Below are 24,763 nucleotides of genomic sequence, written 5' to 3'. Positions count from 1 at the left end.
CACCTGCGCCCACGAGTTGTACAGTGGCGCCATTCGAGCGGCGTAGCGGCAAATATGCAAAGCTGCCGAAAGGGCAATACGTTCGTCTATTCCCGCTGCCTTTCGTGCGCCGAGCGGTCAGAGACACACGGCGGCGGTGGGAGAGAGAGAGAGAGAGAGAAGAACGCGAGCGTGACGAGGATCGAAGATGACTGAGCGCGGTGGAGGTGAGTGAAACAAGGAGAGGGCGACGCACGAGTGAGCGACGAAGACGAACGTCGAGAGTCAAACGGAGACGGAACGCGGCTCGAGAATCGTGGAGGGAGACAGCGACGTTCTTGCGGTGTATGGGATGATGCGAGGGGGTCAGAGGAGGGTGTAGTGACGAGAAGAGATAGAGCGCGAGCGGGAGGAAGAGAGAGAGGAAGAGAGAGAGAGAGAGAGAGAGAGAGAGCAAGAGGTATTGCCAGACTCGCGCACGGCATGAACGTCCAGTGGCATGTCTCAAACACTCGGCATGTTCGAAGCTGACGTGAGGTGGTAGTATCGTCGGAAACGAGAAAATCGTCCGTCGCGCGTATTTATCGTGAATAAAAATACACTGGTGTTACATTATATTTCGCGCGTGAAACGATTATTCGCCGAACTCTATCCTCCTCTTCCGTGAAGGTGCGATTTTCTTTCTCGCCTCGACCGACCGACAAGATTTGCGCGGGGCACGCGAGTTGGCACGCGGTGTGTCGTATCTGGTATCATCGCGAAAATTAAACCGGAACGTGAGTTTGATACAGAAAAATAAGAAACAGAGAGAGAGAAAGAGAAGGAAAAAAAACGGTAGATCATCCTCTCACGCGCGCCGAGAGAGGGCGTCGGGTTCCCACATTCCTGCGTGCGAAAAACGCGCAAGATCCGCTGCTCGACATTAGCATTACAGTCGCGGCTAATGCAACGAGGAAAAGGGAACACGGTGAAACGTGCTCCGCCGCTGCCGCCGTCGTACGAAGCCGGCGAGAGCGCGCGTCGCTCAAAACGGGTCGCGGACCGTTCCGCTACTGACACCGACCCCACGACGACGACGATGACGTCGACGACGACGACGACGACGACGACGACGACGACGACGAGGACGACGACGACATCGCTGTAGCGTCCGGCAGTTCAGGGAGATCGGAGCGCGGCAAACGTCAGGTCAAATCGCACGCGCGCGCGCGCGCGCGATAGTCGGAGTGTTTATTACTACGAGACGATTACGACGATTAGTCAAACTACTCTCCCCGGGTCTCCGAGTTTGAAACTCGAGCGCGCCAAGTGTGTGTACGGCAGACCTTGAGGTGACACTCCGAGAGAGGGATACGATATTGTTCGGAGGGTGAAAGTTGTGCCAACGACGAGTACGACGACAACGTGAATCGAGGACGCGACGAAGAGGAAGAAAATAAAGAGTGCGCGGTGTTTTGGTTTGTTTCTTTATTATTATTATTATTATTTCTCTGGTGGTGAGAGTCGCAAATAGAATCGAGTGTCGAATGTAACCGAGAAGATTCGCAAAGTGTGCGCGAGTGTGCCAAAGGAAGAAAAGGAAAAGAGGGAAAAAAGGAAGGCCACCTTGGGAAGGTGGTGCGGCGATGATACGCCAAGTGCACCCGATCGATGCACCCGTGCGAACGCAACACGACGACACTGTCACCGTCGCTGCCGCCGTCGCTCGCCGTCTCGGGCCTGCTTCTCGACGGTCGGCTATGTTAACGGTGGAATTCCGCTCGAGAGGAATCTGAAGGCGGGGACTCTGACGTCACTCCGCTCATGATAATGAGGTATTCATGATGGCGGAGTAGTGAGCGAGAATCAGAGAGAGAGAGAGAGAGAGAGAGAGAGAGAGAGAGAGAGAGAGAGAGAGAGAGAGAGAGAGAGAGAGAGAGAGAGAGAGAGAGAGAGAGAGAGAGAGAAATAACAAGAGTTGGCGCGCACACACATATACGCCCCTGGTTGTTGCACTTGGTGTGTGTGTGTGCGCAATAACGTTTCATCTCCGTCCTTGTCGCTCCGCTGCCGCTTCTCGCTCGCTCTCTTCCCCTTCCACCTGTCTCCTTCCTCACCGACCAGGTCTTCTCTCTCGCGCGTTTCTTCCCTTCTCCCCCTTTTTCCACCTCTCACCTCCCGTTTGTCTCGTTCTCTCCTATTCTCACGTTGGCCGATCGAGCGAGAGCGAGAGCGAGACGTATATGCGACTCGAGAAGCGAGAAACGTGTGCCCGTGCGCCACAGATATGCGCCCGTCGATTGCACGGCGATAGAGAGAGAGCTTTTGGATGGATTTAGAGCGCAGTGAAATATGCCAAGGAGACGGAATGGGGAGATACCGCTTCCGGAAGGATGGGACGTCGCCCAGGACTTCGATGGAAAGGTGTACTTCATCGATCACAACACGAAGAAAACTACGTGGATCGATCCCCGGGATAGGTACGTAAAAGAGACTCTTCTCTCTCATATCCCGCTCTTTCGCGCATCTTCGAGTCTCGCGCGCGAGAAATTTCGCGTGCACATGCACGACGTGAGCGAATGTGTCAATGTGTGCGTGAGCTCGAGCGTCACGACGATGCGATGTTTCTCCCTCCCTTTTCTCCTGTCACGATTTCCCCGCTTCCTCTCCCCTTTCTCCCGCGCACGAGACCGCGATCTCGCGAGGATACGCGATTCGGCGGGAATGTATGTATATAGGGTGTATCGCGCGCGCTTTCTCTATACATTTTACAGCAGATACGGAGACTCGACACTTTTTGCTTTGGTCAATAGTCATTTTAGTCTTATAAACACGAAAATAAGCGTAAAAATACAAACATAAATAAAACAGTATTTTTTTTTTAAGAGAGGAATTCTATATACAAATTAGAATTGACCCATTCTAGAATAATGCTGATTTTGAGATTTCAATTACAATTCGAAAAGAAAGATTTATATTAAACTTGAACAATAAGATGTATCGTTATTTATTTACGTTTCTTAAATTTTTAATTTCGCAAAAATCTAATTTAATTCTGACTTTAATAATGTTAAAGAACAGAAAATTGATGCTTCGGTACTAGAACAATCGTTGTTTCTAATATCTGTCGTAGAGAGAAAGTGTGCGACTTCCAAGGCATCTTTTATGTGAACGTAAATCGCGTGCTCCGAAATCGCGCGATATTGTTCCGTGTGAACGTGCCTTAACGCGTCCGCATAACTTTCCGCGAGCGAATACGAGTACTCTCGTCGATAAACTGATTCTTTTTTTAAAGATGTCGCAAATATTTTACGACGATTTTTATTCGTATTGCAACTCGTTGACGGACAGAAACTGACGGAATAAATGTCATTGTCATCGTACTTAACCTCGTGTATGAACACTGCTTAAATTTGACAAAGTATACACACACGTATACATATACACGTGAATCGCAGTCTCGAAGATCGAGGCTGCATAGTTGCATATAGGCGCGTGCATCGATCGCGAGAGAAATTGATAGCTAATTCAGCTCGAGCAGAATCTTTCGATCTACATCTCCAGCGCTATTAAATTTACTATTTGATGAAATTTAATCTCTTTTCTTTTTCGTATAAATAATCGTAAAATTGTTGTCACAATATTTATACTCTGAAAAGTCGAAAATCTAAATATATTGGATAACTTTCAAGGTTTACAAATAATATTTTATCGTCTTTAGAACAAATAAATTTAAAAAATTTTATGTTGTAATTTTTACGTACTGTCGAATAATAGGTGCTTTCCATTTACATCAAAGCTCAGATAAATCTCACTTTTGTCTTTCTTTAACATGGATGTTGAAGAAAGACAGAAGTGAGATTTATCTGAGTTTTGATGTAAATGGAAAGCAACTAATGACGCTCTTAAAATGCATTTTTTTTTAAATTTTGAAAGATTGATTTATTGTGCGATATCTCTTAAACGAAAATCAATTAGAAATGTCAGATATATCTCCATCTGTCTCTGAACTGTATAGAGACATTTGTATTTTATTATATTATTTACAATCTTCTTTCATTGAGAGGATGAATTAACGATGAATCCTTTATTGAGAGATCGCACGTTATTTCAACAATAACGACAGCTTGGAAAAATCTCTGCACTAAATTAACCGCGGATTAGCGATAGTTGTTATCGTTGTATATAAAAAAAAGCATCCCGCCCCCTGATACTGTTATCAGCCTTTTAAGCGATAGTCCGCATACCAGCGATATTCTTTGTTGAATCGAAGATAGATTTTCCTTCTTCGCGTATATTTCATGCGTGTCGGCGATAGTCCTCACGATCTTACGTATAATCTACGATCCCGTGTAATTCAATCTCGCGATTCTCCACATTCATCGCGATCCAAACGATCCCGCTACGTGTCAATGAAAATCTATGCTCGTATGGACCGAACGGTACAATATGTTTCTCGCGAAATTAAGTTTTGCGCGGAGATTCTTTAGACTGAAAGATTGCAAAGACTCTTGCTTTTTTATATATTTATCTTTCTCTCGTAAATGTATAATGATACGAGAATTTATGAGAATTTTTATCTTTCAAGTAACGCATGATATGAGACTCATTGTCTTTTTAAAGAGTCATATAACTATCAAGGATACAAATCTAACGCGAATTAAATCTTTAAAGGCGTGTTCTTGGGTCTTTAAATCCGATTTCGAGCGTGAAGCTTCAAAGCTCTCGAAAATATGTATTTATAAGGAAGCCTCTGCGCGGGGAGGGGGAGAAGAATCGCGCTTTTCGTCCTGTGTGAGCGCCGCTTAACAGAGCGCCGACACAGAGTGTGTATTCGCGCGCGCGAGTACGCGTATATATCCATAGCATATATACCGCGCAATGCGCCGAGGACTCGCCGGGACTCGCCGCGCCCGCATTCCATCCGCCAGGGCCGCGGCGCGGCGCGCGCTCTCTCGCCTCGCTGAAAAACGCGAGAAATCTGGCGATCAGACTCGGGCCTCTCGCGGCCTCGGCGCGAAAATCGAAACGCCGTCGTCGTCAGAGTCTCGCGCTTTTGCGCCGTCACTCGAATCGAGATGACCCAGGGGGATGATACGTCCAAAATTTACCGCGCGAATTTCGCTCGATAAATTAAATTAAATTTCTTCAAACTCGTCGAATCCGTAAGTTCTGAAAAAAATTATATTCTGTTATATATTCCGTTTATCCCATTTAATTGATTCTCATAATATTCATCATGACATTTAAAAAAATGTCAAAAAGCCGGAGCACCGCAATTCGTAAAACAAAAGACAATTGTGTAATAAGAGTCATGTGGACTTATATGCTTTGTTTCAAAAGAAAAAGTAGGTATGCATGCGAGAAATATGAATTATAATTCGAAATTTTTATTTAGTTGTAAAAGTCCTTTGAAGAAATCTCTTCTTAAAAGTAAGCTTGTCTCTTGCGAGAATTTATAATATATATATAATGATTTTTTATATAACGTAGTAAATCCAATCGACGTAAAATTATATTCTCGGGACAACAGTAGCGGGTATAATAAAAAGAGACATCATTTCGCTCATTTTCGACTTCGGTTTACTGTTACCCCCGTTAATGCGGCCTGCCCTTCTCTCCTTTGGTTAAACGCCTAAGCCACTTCGGAATGAACTTGTTTTGTTGGCCAATTTGTAAGCTGTCGTTTGGCGGCGCGAAAAAAAAGTATGATTTACGATTGCTACCTCGTAAAAGTGCCGGTGGGGTGACGCCGCGAAATGTTCGCCCGGCGAAACATATATCTCTTCGTGGTTTACGCGCGCAACGTGATGGACCCGGGAGCGGAAGGAGTGAGATGACGGGGGCGGAGGGGGGAGTTGCAATAATGCAAACGCCAAGATTCGTAAACGGCGTAAAAATGCCAGGCGCGAATTTTTTATTCCGCGATCGTCTGGCAGCGTCAACGCGATGCATTTGTAAACAGCGCGATCTTCTTACGGGATTACGAAGCGGTGGTCTCCTCCTCCTGGGTCTTCTCGAAGGAATGGAGCATGGAAAAGGGAGTCGAGTCTTTCCAATTGCATTCGATTAAAATCGAAATCGAAACGCGCGAAATCTTCCTCGCCTCGTTAAAACGGTGTCATTGATTGATGAGAATGAACGACAATGAAAGACGCGATGACAGATATCGAATGGAATGGAGATGTGCATAATTACATAACTATAGTACTTACTCGTTAGTATTCGAAATAAAAAGAATCTCGCGACTCGGTATGCACTTAAAATCCCAGTATCGATTCATGATACACGCATATTTGCGTATAGCCGTGAGTCTACTATTGTGTAAGTGCACCATCTTACAGGGCCAACCGGTACATAACGTATACCTGCGACCGATCTAAAAATAGTCTCTCTCGGTCCGCTTTTAGTTTCTTTCACATTCCTTGATTGGCGCGCCCGGAGGTATTAAATAATAAAATTATTATCATGTTATAGGAGGACGGAATAATCGAGAACAAATCGATGTGCAAGTCCTAAAATTCTCTACCTATCGTTCTTTTTTTTTTTTTTTTTTTTTATTTCGAAAGCCGTCTTCCAAATCGTGATCGCACACCCGGAATTAATTCGGCAAGAGTGCCATTTGTTCCTGTTTTTCATTTATATACGCGGTGTCGAAACGCGAACAACAGCGGCACACAGAGCCGTTTCCGTGTATCGCTTCTCGTTCGTCGAAATTTCGTTCCTCGAAATTTATCCATCCCTCTCTTCGTCCGTTTTACTTCTCGCCTCTCTGCGAGTCCCTCCTTTTTTCACAATCAGAGAGAAAGAGAGAGAGAGGAGGACGGGAAGGAGGGCAAGTTGCATGGCACGATACGCGCAAGCACGTACGCACGCGGTCGATTGCGATCGCGGATCGCGAATTGCGGGTGCGCTGCATCTGCTCGTCGTCTGTGTTTAGAAAGATTTCTCTCTCTCCGTCAGCCTACTCGCGGGTACGTCGTCCTTCGCATTCCATTTGGTAGCGGATCCCCATAGGCATTTATCATATGTCATCTATTATTCGCAATTTTATCTCGCTTTAAATTAAGATCGGAAGAGTAAGCAAAAAAAAAATATTATGAGAGAATTTTCTCTTAGAATTTACCCTGAAAATCATGGTAATCATGGGACAATATGGTATGGAAAGAATTTTATGAGAATTTCTCTGGTTAATATTTATCACAATAAAAATAATAATATCTATTACAATAAATTATAAAACATGTTTGATAAATTTTACTAAATTGCATAGTAAAATTAATTAAACATATTTTATATTTTATTGTAATAGATATTATTATTTTTATTGTGATAAATATTAATCAGAGAAATTCTCATAAAATTCTTTTGATACCATATTGTCCCGCACGATTACCATGATTTTCAGAGTAAATTCTAAAAGAAAATTCTTTCAGTGTGTACTTGTGCTCTCTCGAGCTTTCTAACAATAAATAAAACAAACGATATTATTCTATATCGCATAAATCGTGTATAAAAAATTATCACGAATTATTGTGCTCTTAATACACGCGTTTTAATTTATACTTTTACATGTTAATCGATGCGTATATTACTGGTCGTTATTGCTATACGTAAAGGGTTTTTACTGCATTCTTTATTGAGGGATTTTTATTATAGCTCATCTGTTATACATCTTTTGTTTTTATAGTCTTATTATTCTTTCTCTCTCTTTTTTTATTTCCCTCGTGCTAATAAACGCTGTGTTACGTCTCTCGATACAAAACGCGCGTAAATCGTGACGTAAATCTAGCCGAGTATGAGCTCGGAAGGATTTCGCTGCCAAATATTTTTGGATTATGTATTGGCAGGATCGACCCTCTCTACGGGCGTCAACGCGACGAACACGTGCTTGCAACTGCACACTTGCACGTAGACGCTTCAAATTTACTATTGCAAATATTTTATACGTATTACAAGCTCATACATACGCGAATTCAGAATCGTCCGTCAGATATTGTTACTATTTATTTGCTTTGTGATATATATATATACATATATATGTATATAAAATAGATGATTTGCTCTACACTAGTACGTATTTATAAAAAGATTTATCTCCATGTTTCTCTTTCATTATTCGTTTAAATATTTCATACTCGAGTTCATTCTACACATCGTATTTTGCACGTGACTTGGAATTTTTCCCGGCTTGTATACGAAATTATTCTGTGAAAGTTATTTTCAAAAAATTATTTTTTTGTAATAATTTTATGTGTTTCTGATATCTTGTTTAAGGAAAAAATGTCCATTAGTCTCCTTTATAGATATCGCAGTTGAAAGATGTCACTCATTTGTTCGATATACGCGTTGTTCGACGTCAAAGCGAAACACGTGTTTCGTGACGCAAACCTTTCGCGGATTACGCGTTTATATTCCCAATCTACCGCGATACTCGATACGCGCTTTAAAGAAATAACAACTTATTTGTTAGGCATATGCGCTATTTTAGGTCGAAGCAACGCGCATGTTTCATGACGCAAACATTTGCGAGTTACACTCAAACGAACGCGAGTATAATATTTTGCGTATATTTGTATATGTGTGTGTGTGTGTGTGTACGTAACCGGAGTCGTGGCACGAATTGCGGGGCAGGAGTATTTCCAAATTTGGAAATTCAATACATTCCTGGGCCGTGAGACACGGGACCCCGCATACCGAAGGACGAAGGCAAACGGAGAGATTCCTGCGGAGGCTTTCGAGAGAGAGTATCATTATTTTCTTCTCGGAATCTTTACGCCCCGGCATAAACAAACGCCATGGCAAAACCAGTTGTGTGTCCTCGACAAAACGGCCATTACGGCCGTTAAAAGTATTTTAAACTATCATTAGCTGCAATTACAATTTACGTTTTATGCAGCTACGCGCTTTACCGTAAACCACTGTCACCGCGTATACGCAATTAGCCGATCGCGGATCGAAAAAACGATAAACGTAAAGATCCATGCCTGTGTGTAGGATGTTACTCGTTTGCAGGGCGCATCTATGTTTCTTGCACGCGCATCCGAGGGATTCTTGAGGAATTTGACAATTCTTCCGCGTACGAATCCTTGGCGAAAATTTACAGATTTTTAATTTCGAACATGTGAACAGAGGTATAAAAGATTCGATTTTCGATCTAGAAATGATCTCTTAACATTCATAATGGTGCCACATTTTTTCGCGCATAAGCAAAGATCGCGGTTACGAGATTATTTACGCGAACCAATTTATCCTTTTAAGATTTATGGAAATTGATATACAATTATCGATTTATTGCTCGCGATCGTCTCCTCCTTTGCATATACGCAAAGCAGATCGGTATGCGTTTCTCGCGCTTCAACCTCGTTCCAGATGCGCGACGTGCATTCCTAGACGATAATCTCTCCCTCTCTCTTTTCATTACTGGCGTAACTTTGCCAGCATCTCGTTTCGCTCGTCTTTTATTTCTCCTTTAATGTGCGATCGATCGGTCGATCGGTCGAAAAGTGCGCCGCGAGGCAAAAGTGCGAAAACGTGAGCGATATCCCGATACGTGCGCGCGTTCGCTAATGTACAACGCGAGCAGTGCCCTTGGGGCAGAGCCAGGTAGCCGAAGAGGCACCCACGCACGCGAGCCGCATGCCCACGCATAAACGCGCGCCCCGCATTATTCAGGGCCGTGTTTCACCTTAGCCAACGAGAAGAGACGCCACACCTGTCGAGGCGAGCGAGGCTCTTTCGGAAAATCTCGCCGGAGAAACTAATCCGTTTGACGTCTTTCGCCCTATCGCTATTCCAATCCGCGACCTGCGGCATCATTTTTTAATCCCCTTGTAATGCGAAGTATCCTGCACATTCGCGGATATTTTTATCGCTTTCGAAAAATGGAGAAATAAATCGACTTAAACGGGAGGAACTGCATTAACAAAAAAAATTTTATCATGCATTTGTTTAGAATTATAATATTTGTTAATATAATTGCCTTGAACATTAGTGAGATCGCTTTTTGAAAGAGTGCATGTAAGGTGTGTCCGTAATATATTCGGATACTAGATAATTAATAAACAAGCATTCCACAGTAAATTAGCAATTGTAATAAAATTTATTAAAACGGGGGGAAATTGCATTAACAAAAAAATTTTTTTTTTACCACGTATTTGCTTTCAACTATAATATTGGCTAATGTAATTGCTTCTAACATAAAATTGCTTTTTGAAAATGTATACATCATAATTCCATAATATTTATATATTAAATAATAATTAATAAGTAATGCATTCTACGGTGAATTAGCAATTGTATTCGTTATGGAATTATTAGTGAGATTATTAAATTGCTAACCATCGCTATCCGTTTCAATTTTAAGCAATCTCTGTGTTATACATATTTGTGTGTAAGCGTCGCCGGTAAGAGGATTAAGAGAGGAACGATTTAACAATTTAACGCGTTGGCCGGCGTGTCGAAGCAAGAAAACGGGAATTCTCTGCCAGAGCGCGCCTATACGTTTTCGCGCGAACGTAAATTTTAATTTCGCCGGTATATTATTTATTGCAGTAGGTGTCGTTTTATTTGCGTGTAATTACTTCGTCATGCGCGCGAGATGTCTGAAAGATCGAAGCAACGATCTACCTTTCGCTCAATCCTTTCATCAAACTGGAGATAATGTTTTTCTTGATGAAAACGTTGACACAGATCGCCCATTTTCTTCAATTTACGTATCTTTGTAATTAATCGTCACAATATGAATTTGTCTAGATAGAAGTAATAATTGTACTATCTGTTTACACTTATTGGAATTCAATCCTCGAGCAGTTACTTATTTTTTTATCGTTAATGACTTAACAATTATCGGAATTTTTGTTAAAAAGAAAAAGAAAAAATTGGACTCCGAAATTGGTCGAGAAATTTGTGATGAAAAATGACTCGCGAGAACTTAAGTACTTTGTGTACTATGATCTTCTCGTAATGATGTTGTCGTAATGATTTTTATTTCGGAAGCGTATGGCTATTGCTCCGCGTATGGAGTCATCGTCGTCGTTTATACATGGAGAGCAACAAAAATATATACATTTTATTGTTAGTGACACCGATGGGCTCGGTCGATGTTCGAAGCGCGACGTTAAGTGTCATCCCATATATTCACGCCAAGAGATTACGTCTCAAAGGATGTACGGAATGCATATTCGCGCGAAAACGCTTCGAATTTACGACTCCTTAGTTACGCGAGAAATATTCATTTCGATAAAATATATACATATACATTTTTTTTAGATAACACTAGCTTTTATTCCTTAAAAAACTCTGTTGCCTTGCATCTTTTATAATTATTTTGGACGTTTTCATTGTAAATTACATGCGTACACGTATTGGACATTTATGATTATTTCATGATTATATTTAAATATTTATAAGTCAGTATTAAAATTTATCATATATTTTTTTTCTTGTTTACTGCGATTTATCAATTTATTTTATTCTGCATGTAATTTATGACAAGTTTTTAATTTTTCTTATTGAGAAACAAGAAAGTGACGTTATCTTTCTTATTTTATTTTTTAATCTGTTATCTCGTTTTATTTAATTCTCTTACTTTTTCACGACTATTTTCTTTAGTTTTAATCAATAATGCTTATATGTCACTAATATATAATCTTTTAAGTTTTTTATTAATAAATTTGTCTATATTATAATTAAATTTTCTTATACTCTAAAAATGTATTTAAAATAAAATTTCGAAACTCGTGCTTCGCGAAAGACAGTAATTTTGATTTCTATTCCTCAACACATAAAACGGGTTTCAACTTTCCATCGCTATTAGACTCGAGTTTGCAACATTCACGAAAAGACGTTGTAGGCGTTCTTTCGTAAACGGTCGAGAGCGACAGGAATATTACTGTAATCTGTCTCGCGAGCCTATTGTTTCCTTCGTACGCAATGCACAGGTATGTACGCGACAGATTGCAATCTAGGAATCTCATGCACGCAGTCGGAAATGCGTCTTATATTCCGCGGACACTCTGCAGTTATGAATGTCGCATTCGGATAAGAAAATTATTTCACCGCACTTATATTCTGTATATATGTATATGAGCCTTTTTCTTCATTGAAATGTATCCCCGTAACGAAAATGAATTGAAAATAAATGTAATCATCGAATCGATAAAGATGATTTAATAATAAATTAAAACGAGTGATAGAGAGAAAAAATTAATCTACAAATTAAGTAAAGTTGTTAATTTTTTTCGGAAAGTAAAATTCCGATAGATTATCATTTTGCGTGAATGATATTGTAATTGTATTATAAAATTAATGGAAAGCATATCGATTTCTTTTTTCTTGAACGCATTGCTTCGGTTGTGTTTCCGTGCATATATAATTGTCGACATGTTAATGAAGCGCAATATGCGAATTTGTAACTTTTGTTTCTGTCGTAAACATGCATCTCGTGAATGAGTCGATGCAGTGTTGATCGACAACCGACTATAGCGAATGATCGTGCACCGTTTCTAGTCTTATCGGCGTGGCATAAATGAACTTGTTATTATTGGCTGTTATCACCTTCTTACAGTCGCAAACCGTCTATATTAGAAGCTTGTTAAAATTCTCAGTCCGTGTCAGTGTTAAATTCCTCCTACATTTTCTGACTAAAGATTCTTATTAATTAACATTGACAACGGTAATTAAACATGTAAAAGTTTGCATATAATTCCGCATTTTTGCGGATTGGATATTCGTTAAATTCTTCCAATGTTACTTATATATTTAAGTGGGTTCTGATTACTATTTGTTATAACTATTTTATGTAATATCTTGCCAAATGGATAATTTTTTTTTTTTAATTTTTAAATTTATATTTCTGTTTTTCTTGTTTGTTTAAATTTATAAAAAAATTTATAAAAATGATTTTTGCTTTATTGTTTAAGTTTAGTTTGTTTATTTTATTCTTGTATTATCTCAATTATTTTTCTGTCTTTTTTTAATTAATCAACTAATTAATTTTGATGCTTTATTTTTAATTGCCTAATTATGTGTCACAAATTCCAATTTTAGATAGCATACCGATATTTTATCTCGACATAGATTAAGACACAAGAGATCATTAATGTGATGAGAGGAGATGAGCAACTGTTTTTGATGAAATTGTAACAACGTGTATAACGGCACGCTGCTCGTCCTTGATCTACGTCTGAAGTTTCAATTTAATTAACACCGGCAACGAGCCGTTTTTCTGCCTCGCTATATTGAGAGACAGAGCGTTTGCGCATTCGTTGAATACTCATCGCGTAATGTCTCATTTATTTCACTTCATTAATTGTACGTGGTACAAAAGCGCTATTGTTGAGTCATCGCGACTTTTTTTTATTAACATCGGACCCTTCAGCGAATTCGGAATAATTAATTTTATCACGACGTCGGCTTAATCGCACGGTTATTTCGTTCAAGAATTTCAACTTACAATTAATTAAAATTAATAAATAAAATTATAAAATAAAATTATCGAATGCTTTAACGAACTTTGACCGTAATTATCAAGATTAATCGAAATATCGAAATTATTAGTTTTTTTTTTTTTTTTTTTTTTTTTTTTTTTCTTGAAACAAGGATTTCGACAAATTGCAAATATCCAGAAATAAAATCGAGGCACGTGCGAAATAATTATATATATGCGTGTCGTGCGAAAAAGAATGCTCTTCGGCCTTGAACGATCGTTCGCAAAGCGCTACCAGATTTCGCGGCGATTCGCCGTAAAACAAACACATTGTCGGACTTGCACAATATGTCTGTCGCGAATTGGAGCGCCCGTCATGGATCACCTAATGACGAAGGGGCTCTCGTCATCGCGCAAATATCCACGAATCGACCGGGGGAAGGGGGGAGAGGAAGGAGAAGATAGGATACGGTTATAGGCTTGGATTGGAATTTTTTCTGCGAATTTCGTTTTATTGTATTGTATACATATATGTATATGCGCGCGATAAAAGAAGAAAAAATGACGCGCCGGGAGACTCGGATGACGGCCGATCTTTGGAATTTCAGCATACAGGAAATTATACGCTCGAATCTGTTTGTTTACCGGTCGTCGTTGCGCAATTTTTATTCGCAACGATGATAAATTCAAACGATCGCGATTATCGTGGAAATTTCGATACCTCCAAAATTCTTCCAACGCTGATGATACAACCTTGATCGATTTTTTTTGTGATGTAATGAAGTATATGTTGGAACTATAATGATCTTATGCTTATATTTACTACTTTTATGTGTATTTGTCATTTAAAAACATCGAAATTTATCGTTTATTCGGAAAAAATTTTGATTAAGGATACCGTGGCACTTTTATGATATATTATTACGAGCATTCTTTTTTTCGCGATAATCGCATCTTTGCCAAAGCATTAATTTAGTATTAATAATACCCTGCAGTTTACGTAATTGTACTTTAAATAACGATCAGTTATGGCGCGCGCGCGCGCTATACACGAAGAAAATGAAAATGAAGAACATAGTGTAATCGGATGTCGCTCACGCAACTGACAAAGCGGTATGCGGATTCCGCTGCGAGTCGGAATGTTAAACAATATGTGTCTTGGAGTATCTGATTTCGATTTCCGTAGACGTGGCATGAAAGCGGTATAACAGAATGCGCTAATTCTTTCCGTACGTTTTCTCGCTCGAACAACTTCGTCCGATACAATTCGTCATTAATAGTCATCAATTAGCGTTTATAAACAAGATATGTTAATTACAGAGCAAACTTGATTAATTTATTTAGTCTTTAATTGAATTAATAGAGAAGTGGTAAACGAGCTGAATAAATATTTGAGAAATCTAACCGATAAATAAATATATGTATATATATATATATATATATATATATATATATATATATATATATATATACACACCAGGTGTCCCATTTTAAAGGACCCACTCAAATATCTCATTGTCAGAAACACTGCGTTAAATCGAAAAATGTTTCCTACAAAAGTTGTAGGGTTTCGAGGGGGACATAACATAGTAATATTCATATGACCTTGGGCGGCGTCTCCAAGGTCAAATGAAGGTGAGAATGAATTTTGAAAAGAAGAAAAAATATTAGGAAAATAAAAAAATGCTTCAGATAAAAGTTGTTCAAATTAATTAGTAGAAAAAAATGTTATAATAAAAAATATGGGTTTCCATTTAAAAAATTTATTCTCACCTTCACTTGACCTTGGAGACGCCGCCCAAGGTCATATGAATATTACTATGTTATGTCCCCCTCGAAACCCTACAACTTTTGTAGGAAACATTTTTTGATTTAACGCAGTGTTTCTGAGATATTTGAGTGGGTCCTTTAAAATGGGACACCCGGTATATATATATATATATATATATATATATATATATATATTATATATATTCTCTTTTTATTTCATTTTCAGAGTTATTTCAGCTAATTATGTTAATTCCTTTATTACGTTACTGAGTTTTTTACACTACAAAGTAGATTTTCTAAATTTAAAACTCTTATGCATCATAATATCTTTTCTCGAGACTGATAATTACGACTAACTAATGAATTGTCGAAGCAATCTCTAATATGGAGTTTTTAAAAATTGAAACGCAGTGTTATCGTCGCTAGAAATATACGAACTTGTGTACATAGACGAATGAGTCAAAGAAACATGATTTTTTACAAACGATCCTCTCTTATATTAAATACACGAATATATTACGCATGTATGTTGCAATTCAAATGGAAAACCACATCACAAAAATATTAAAATTATTCTGTACATTAAAAATGCGAGATGTCCATTTGTTCTTTCGTTTATAATTATCAATCTTACGTATTGTAGAACTATTTTATCTTCACAGAAGAAAATTCATGAATTAAAATATAGAATTTAAGATTAATTTATGTTTCGTCTTTTTGCAATTTCAAATGTATATTTGGCATATAAATGGAAAATACTTTTAATTTTTTTATTTTTTTAAATTCCTTCGATGCTGTCATTTAATGATTGAATTGGATTGATTGATTGAACGTTTGTATTTTTAATATGAAATAGAGCAGATGCTCTCTAGACAGGGGAAAGGGAGCAGATCGCGCTTCATTGCGCGTTTTCATGGACAATTTCCTTAATCCTCTTTCCGTCGCGTGATTCACGGTCTCGGCGTGCCCTTGGCCTTAGCGCGATTCTGTCCTACTATAACGATGTGAGACAGAGAGAGAGAGAGTGAGAGAGAGAGAGAGAGAGAGAGAGAGAGAAAGAGCGTAAAAAAAATAGAGAAGAAGAAGGTCAGGAGCGTACATCGCGCGACACGAGGGTACCCGGGGAACGGCCCCGTGGGAGCAGGCGGGGGAGGGAGGAAGAGAAGGATAAATGAACGCGTGTGCGTCGACACGGCTCTACGGTATGCCAAGGTTAACGCGCGACTTACGGCAAAGTTTAACGAGTCGCGACTGCGACTGCCGGCGATCGAACGAAAGCGTGCTCGCGCGTGAAATTCCGTATGTCCTGGCCGAATGGACGGAAGCGAAAGTGCCCCGTAGTACGCTTTCGCATACTCCGTCCCGTCCCTCGCGCTCGTAGTTTTCATCGTAAATAAAACTATGTCTCGCGCGTTAATACGTTATTATGCGAACGCGCGACGAGTCGCGAACCCCTTTCACGTCGATTATTTAATATACGATGCCGATATGCAGCGAATACATCGAACGCATAAATCGAGTCGATTCATCGACAACGAGCGCGAAAGACGTCTTGAAAAAATGTAACAAAATATGGCAAAGATATTTTATTTCATCAAGTACCATACGGCAATCGTATTTTCGTACGAAATCGTAACGAGTGAACTGATTTTGGCTTTCAGTTTCGCAATATTTTTTATTATTAAAATTTGAAATTTCATGATCGACCCTTGAAAATGTAAAACGATATTGATTGAAGAATTATCATAATTGTTATATGAATAAATAAGAATATTATATATCATTGCTTACTTACATATAACGCGACATGATGAATGCATTTTGTACCTATATGCGATCGGAGATTTCCGCAGCAAGCGAGTCAATTCGATTCTTTATTTTGTATATTATTAGACAACTCGATAATAAAGCATGTATGCATATGTATATTTTTCTCGAAAGGGCAAATCAATTATATAAAGATACTGACTTTATCAATAGAATAAAAGATTGCGATATTTTAATATTTCTTTTCTTTTTATTGTTACAGGTTTACTAAACCTCAAACGTTCGCGGATTGTATCGGAAACGAGCTTCCCCTTGGTTGGGAGGAGGCCTACGATAAGCACGTGGGCGCCTACTACATCAATCATGTCAATCGTAAGTTTTTATTCTGTTTCTATTATCTGATCGAGAAAGTGTGCGCGCCGAGAAGTTAGCCAGATATTCGGTTTGCGATACGAGAAGCGATTGTCATCGGAATTTTGTCGCGTATCCTGTGTCATATCGCTTATGGATATATTTTATGTACGCATTCTCTTACTCGATCTTCGATCTTCGCGAGCTTGTAAAGATTACTTTCAAAATAAAATAAAAAGTAAAATAAAATTAAGTATGATTTTATTACTTAAAAATTTTCATTGTTTATAGAATCATTCTTGTTAAATTGTTTTAGTATTATGTCGATTTCATTTTTTAAATTATAATTATTATTATATTATAATGTGTTAATCTCTCTTTCTAAAAAAAATTTAAATATTATTATAGATATATCTTTCAAATCATTTATAAGAATAAATTATGCAAGAGGTGCAACTGCTGTAGATTCAATTTTTTATATAATATTTATAATATAATAATATCTGTGTGTGTGATATATAAAAAAAATAATTCAACACTCACCGGCACGATGCGCAATGCAGCTCAATGCCACCCCAGGCTTCCCCTCTTGTTTTGCCCGTAGAATTCACATAGCGCACTCACTCGCGAAAACACGGTTAATTACGATCGCGCGCGCGCTAATCATCAGAATACGATGATCACGCGGTACTTGACACGACATTCCCAATGCGATTAATCGCACACAACTTGCGCTTTATTTTATAATTGCGAAAAAATCATAGTTGTACGAGTGAATAAATATACAAGTTAAAACTGCAAGACAGATATTCGTAGAACGCAATATTCACGATTATGCTATCACTTTGTCGACTTGCGCGATTGATTTCGATCGAATAAATCACATAAAATACATGACAGATTAACGATTATAAACGCTAATGATGATTGAAATGATAAATATGAAAATAACGACTGCATTTATTAATTAAACGCGTTGCAATTCGAATCAATCGAATCGCTCTCGCATCCGCGATCTTTTATTAATGATCGAGCAGGCAACTGTACTGTACTATGCAAAACGCGATGATGGCGAAAATTAATCATGCATTGACAATTGCAATAATAATACACATACGATATGATCACGTTTGGTATTTCTTAATACTTGTCGCGATCGCGTTCCGGAAAATAATGTGACAAGAATACGAAGTAGCAACTAGCTTTACTATCTCGCTCGAGTCTCACCCTGCAAATGACAACAAAGATGAAATGCGCGTAAACAATAGTACTGTACGCAAAATTCGGTGTCTATTTATCACGCGAATATTTTTACAGGCGATAATTGCTTCTTTAAATATGCTCGGACGCAAATGTATCTCTCGCCTCGCGATATTAAATTTCTCTCGATGCGTACAACGTGGTGCTAATCTTCGGATCGAAAACACGCGGTGGCAGAAAGATCGAGTGATTAGAAGTATACGAAAAGTCGTGTGTGTAATACACACGTTTATTAATAATTAATCTGAAATTTAAGGAGCGCGAGAGAATCGCCGCATTTATTTCGCGGCGTGTTACATCGCGCGAAAGTAATAGATCCATACATCTACACTCGTGTCTCGAGTGTATGTTGAAGCGTAGCTGCGCGTAGGTTGCGTGCGCCGTCTCGTGATCTGCGCATGGCGGCACGGGGGACGCGAGATTAGTAGTGGTGAGAGTGCGTGTGTGGAAGGGTAAAGTGTTTATCCACGACCTTTTATCGGAATTTTATTGTAAAGATTATTTCGTGGCGACAATGAGAATCAAAACACACACGGTATTCGGCACATTGTTCTCGCTGTAGTTTTATACACGTCGTGACCTTGATATCATTCGTGCGGCGAGACTCGAGCGAGCAGGAAGCGGCTCCACGTGTCGCATTATCCTTCGAAATCGCGATCTCCGTCATTATTATCCGAGTATTTGTCGTCCCGTAATCGATTAACTCTCGCGATAAACGTAAGATTATCTAACTGCGCGGCTATTGGATCTAATGAAATTATATCTACTGTTTGTTACAATAATACGTGTATTACACGGTATGTTTAAATGTAATATCGATCGAATGTAACGTTGTATTTTCTGTTGATCGCGCATCGCGTCTTGACTCGATTATTAATCTGTATCACGTGATATCAAAATCGAGCCGATATTATTTCCGTGTTTTTCAGTCATTTCGAACGAAACGTGTTACGGATGCGATACAAATCACGCTCCGAATCGAGTGACGCTTTTAATACGATCGTTATTAATGTCATATTTATTAATCGGATACCGCATAAATTCGGCGTTTATAATTTGTTGTTAAATCGCGTCGTACATTTCGCGAGATTCGTTCCATTGAAATTTGCCGTGCGAACGAGTCGACAAACCTAACCTAACCTAATCTTAACCTATTCTAACTCTAACTACATATATATTCTCGAATATAGTTTGCAAGCCGCGAATATTTATCTTAATTTTAACTTGTATATTTATTTGTGATATAATATGAAATAATAAAATAATATGCTATATGTTAATCATAAAGGTAATATTATCGTGACAAATGATACATAATTTGCAAGTGCCGAAAAAATCGTACGAATAAATCGTAAACATATTACATGAACATATATTTATATAATTTTCCATACTTTCTTTTTAGTTTTTTCGTGTTTTCTCGTCGCAATATAAAGAAATGCGCGTCGCGTGCAATTAGCATCAGGAATGCCGCATATAAAGTGTCGTGCAATTATCGATATTTTGACAATCGTGATTAACCGTGTTTTCGCGAGTGAGTGTACGAAAAAGAATGAACAAGAGAGGAGGGAATGAAGGCCTGAAAAGTCGGAGCATAGAGTGAGCATAATTTATAAATTGTTTATTATTTATTATTCACTTGGAATTAACTATTCATTTATCTCTACAGTAGTGATCTATTTTTAATTATTGTATAATGCGTATAAAAAATTTATAAAGCGTATAAAATATTACAAATTTTATTTTGAAAGATTTAAAAAATTTATCACAAGATATTTTTGTATCAATTAATATTTTTATATAGATATATGTAATATTTTAACACTATATTTAAAATTCATATAATTGTTTAGATTATTTATATAAAAAAGTGAGAGAGAGAATTGATTTTTATTTTTATTTATAAAGGAAATTCTTTTTTTCTATTTAAAAAATTTGATTGGACATAATAATTAGCTTTTCAAAAATTAATTATTTTCGAGTATTTTTCGCACTTACATATTAGTAGAACCATTGAAGGAATATTCTGTTTTGCGAGCAAAATTCACTAAGAATGCCATAAGCATAATAGCAATAATTAACGCGACGACAAGGCTCCTTGTTTTAATCGCGTCGTTTGATTAATGTTCACAGAGACAACGCAATTGGAAGATCCGAGGCAGGAATGGCGCGCTATACAGGAGGCCATGCTTCGTGACTATTTGCAGAACGCACAGGACGCACTCGAGGTAAGTTCAAGAAACAACTGATCATAAACATTCATCTCTTTGAGCCGCGCGCGAGCGATCTTTCGCTTAAAATATCATTCGTAAAAGCGGAATTGATCCGTTAATCGCTTCTTCGTGTCGATGAACCTCGCTTTACCGAGATTAAAACAACTGGCGCAGAGAGGGAGGAAGGGGAGACCGGTGGAATTTCAACGAGGGTCGACGAGGGCGGCAGGAAGTCAGTCCGTGAGAAATCATGTTACTTCCGGTCATTCGTCGTACCCTACGTATATTAGCGAGCGCAGCAATGTAGATTAACACGCGATTAACCACGTTTCTGTCCCCTTGATGTCGGTAGATCGTGCATCATGCGTGTACACATTAATATCGTGTTGCTTGACAATTATGGCAGTCCCGTGATTTGCGTTTTACATACGTATCACTCGTCAAAAAATTTTTAAAAATTCCTGAAAATAATAAAAAATTATTATACAATTATTATCATATATTATTATATATTATTATTTAATTTTATTATTATTTTATTATTTTATTATAAATTATTATATAAACTATTATATATAGAAAAACGATACGTTTGTTTATATTTATCACATTTTAAATAATTTGTGCATTTCCTTCGGAGGAGGAGAGAAAAATACATTTTTTAAATTCCACATGTATGTGTACATGTGCATATGATGCATGTATTCGAGATTCGCCGCGTATTGCGACACTCGTGCTCGTGCGAGAAATTTCTTCGGTAATACATAGTTCAAGGATCGTGGCAGGTAGCTAATTCGAATATTCGCGAGAGAAGAGGTACTTTGGTATTTCGTCGTTGACGCCAGTCTGGATCCGCGCCGGAATGCTCTTACGTCATGCAGCGCGGTTGCGTTACGAATTTTTGATGGAATGTGCGCCAGGTGAGAGAGAGGGAGAAAGAGAGAGAAGAAAGAAGGGAGAACGAACACACACACACACCGGCTTTAATCCGAGAGCAAACGAAAGATACGATAATAATATTTATCGACGGCGGCGGGCTCCGGGCGGGGAGGAATGTCGATGTACGGTATATTTATTTCGGGCGGAATACTACGGCCATGATGTCATCGGCGATTTTCGAGAGATTGCTTGTGTGGCTGGGACCGCGCGATTCTAGTTTCGAGAGATCCCTTGCGTCTAAAAGCCTCTCTTGTCTCTCGTCGTCGTCGACGGCATGGCAGCTGCTTTCTCGCCGCGACACGTGAAATTCGTCCGATATAAAAGAAGAGATATATTTTAACCGACTGCATAGAAAATGTTCTACATTTTCTCTTTGCGTTTTCGAATCATGTAGCTTGAGTAGATTTATTTGATCAGCTTCTATATCTGCATACACAAATTTCAAGGAAATATGATATCCATACCTATATAAAATAATGGAGGAGAGAATATCTATTTCAAGAGATTTTATATTTAAAGAAAATTTAAACTGTGACGTAAAAAGAGAAGGGAAATTTAATATTATTTAATATTTTTAAGTAGCATTTGTGTCCTCGTAAATTGAGTAAACTTGATACTGCAACCACGCGACAAAGTCTCTTATCAACAAAACTTTACAGATTTAATGATAATTTTTTAATACACTTTTTAAACTTGAAAGCCACCAACAATGAGATAATTAATCGTTTGCGTCGTTGAGAATGATTAAGCAATTATTGCATCTCTAGAAAATTCACAGTTTCGAGCGCAAACACGCTTACTGGCAGAAACGTGTTTGCGCTAAAAGGTGGCTAAAGGTGTGCAATAACGCGCGCGTATACCTTCGATATACATATATATATACGCGGATACATCCTTCTGTATATATTACAAATTAACCGCGGTATAATCCTCGCGTGCGATTGTATGCGTGGGAAATAAGATATCCAAACCCAGATCGTTGCCAAGAGATAATGTGTGTGGTTCTCACATTCTTAAAATTCTTGAAATATCCCGCGCGAGCAACGTTCCCATCAAAGATATACTAATCTGATAGTCGACCGCGTATACAATTTTTTTCCTCTTGCATTCTTTTTTCAAAACTTGTAAATAAAACTTATATAGACACGTACACTTCCCCTTTTAAATTTTACCATTTTTAAGAGACATATATATATATATATATATATATATATATATATATATATATATATACACACGATGATTGATTTAAAGGATATTTTTACGAGTAATCGATAGGATTGTCGTAGCTTTATAAGAGTATCAACTTGTATTATCGAGATTACTTAAACAATTGTCATATACTCCGCTTAATTTCAGCTTCCTCATAAATGTATATTACGATCCCTCAACGAATTTCCTTCGTTCATTCGGCAAATACATATATTCCGCGAGCTTTTCTCCACGGAAAGATATTGCACGCGAAATCGCAACACCATTTCATATACATATATATATATAAGAGTAGTTTCACGTGCTTGGCACTTGAGCTAGGCATTACACTAGCTAGAGGAAACTCGCGGTTTCCTTCCTTGGAAGTTTCACGCGCGTAGATACGCGCGTCATATGTATGTATGTATGTATGTATATACGCGATGCGTGCGTGCGTGCGTGCGCGCGCGCGCGCGCGGGTTCGCGAGCGTAACGCGGAGAGCCGGGGCTTGCATTCCGATGCAAATAGCCCTCTCCGCGCCGCCCGTCTTCGTCTCTTCTCTCGCTCCTTCTCGTTCCTTCTCGCTCCTTCTCGCTCCTTCTCGCTCCTTCTCGCTCCTTTCGTCTCTTCTCGCGCGAAACTCTCCGTGCTCATCGAGCGACGGATAAGCCGCGGGCCCAGTAGCGTCTCATGGTGGCTCGGCGCCGCGATGCATTATATGCGCTCTGCGAAATTTTCAGGCATAAAAATACCTCCCGTTCGATTGCCATAAACGCATGTGAAAGTCTGCATATTATTATCGCGATTATTATATACTTTTCTTTGCATTATTACGTAGCTAGTTGAAGATGGACCTCGTACGTGGATAATTCGATTCGATTTGCACGTCGAAATTGCGAAACGCAAGTGCAGAAAAACCAGTCGTGAATCTGCACGTGACAATTTTATGCATCATGATAAATCAATGATATCTGAGTCAACACACAACTTTTCGTTAAATTTATGACCGGGAATGGAAGTGGGGCATACTTTGCGCGCGACTTTCATATATTAGCGATGCTATATATTTCTTCAATTTACATTATCGGTATTTCTAAAATTTACGTTTCGTAATTTTTAATACGGAAAATGATATAAATATATTTTTTTATCTTGCGAGATTAATCGAATAATCGATAATTAATGCATCTTGTATATTGATATTTTTATTTTTACTCGTCGAGATTAAATTATTGCATAAAAGATTGACGTCTCGTGATATAGAGAGATGAAATGAAATGCAAGTCAAAGAGTTTGTATATATCGCGAATAACGTCTTTGTGATGACTTTCCGTATTCCAACGATGACTGGCCGCGCTCGTGAGAGGATTTATGACGTAACCTTCAGGAATTTCGAAAGTTTAGATAGCAATTCGCAAAGACGCCACGATTAACCTTGATTGGAGGAGTTTACTTTAAAAGTTACGCCACTCTACAATCGATTTCTCCATTTTGAATTACTGCTGTCGCGCCGGAATTTTTAGTGGCGCAAAGAAAAATTATTCAAGGAATACGAACATTAAATAACATCGAGAATAACTTAATGTGCGACACGAACGACGCGCAAGTTTAATGTATAAATATCCATTATACACACATTCACGTTATTTGAACTTGGAAATTATTTGTTCTTGAAATTAATTGTTTTCGCGGAATATAATTAGCATCTTAACATCTAGCGGTATCGTGCCCACGTTCGATGAATGATTAGTAAAACTCATCCTCGGGTAATGAATAATTACTAAACCATAAATCTCTCTCACGTTCGTGCGCGTTCCGTACGATCGTGGCTGAATCCGTAATTTCCTCGGCATTCGCGAGCATTCCAAGACCATCAAGAATAAA

The 24,763-nt window shown here is 38.6% G+C and overlaps 1 protein-coding gene across 2 annotated transcripts in view; it reads left to right on the top strand.

The window, feature by feature from the left end:
* Window positions 1–1,917: 1,917 nt before the first annotated feature.
* Kibra (WW and C2 domain containing protein kibra) overlaps window positions 1,918–24,763 on the top strand; it is a 52,116-nt gene continuing 29,270 nt past the window's right edge. The window contains exons 1-3 of one of the 2 annotated variants that reach the window (XM_083045386.1): window positions 1,918–2,438; window positions 17,187–17,296; window positions 20,669–20,763. In XM_083045386.1, the coding sequence (XP_082901512.1) occupies window positions 2,311–2,438; window positions 17,187–17,296; window positions 20,669–20,763 (333 nt within the window). In that variant the 5' untranslated portion in view covers window positions 1,918–2,310. Of the gene's footprint in view, window positions 2,439–17,186; window positions 17,297–19,918; window positions 20,135–20,668; window positions 20,764–24,763 lie in introns of those variants that run through there. The other variant, XM_083045406.1, reaches the window with a different exon arrangement.

The sequence above is a fragment of the Prenolepis imparis genome, unplaced genomic scaffold (assembly GCF_030444845.1).
Source record: "Prenolepis imparis isolate NDT839.2.m4 unplaced genomic scaffold, iyPreImpa1.0 SCAF_1, whole genome shotgun sequence".
In the NCBI taxonomy this organism is placed as follows: domain Eukaryota; kingdom Metazoa; phylum Arthropoda; class Insecta; order Hymenoptera; family Formicidae; genus Prenolepis; species Prenolepis imparis.
This window is presented reverse-complemented; position numbering and strand designations above follow the sequence as displayed.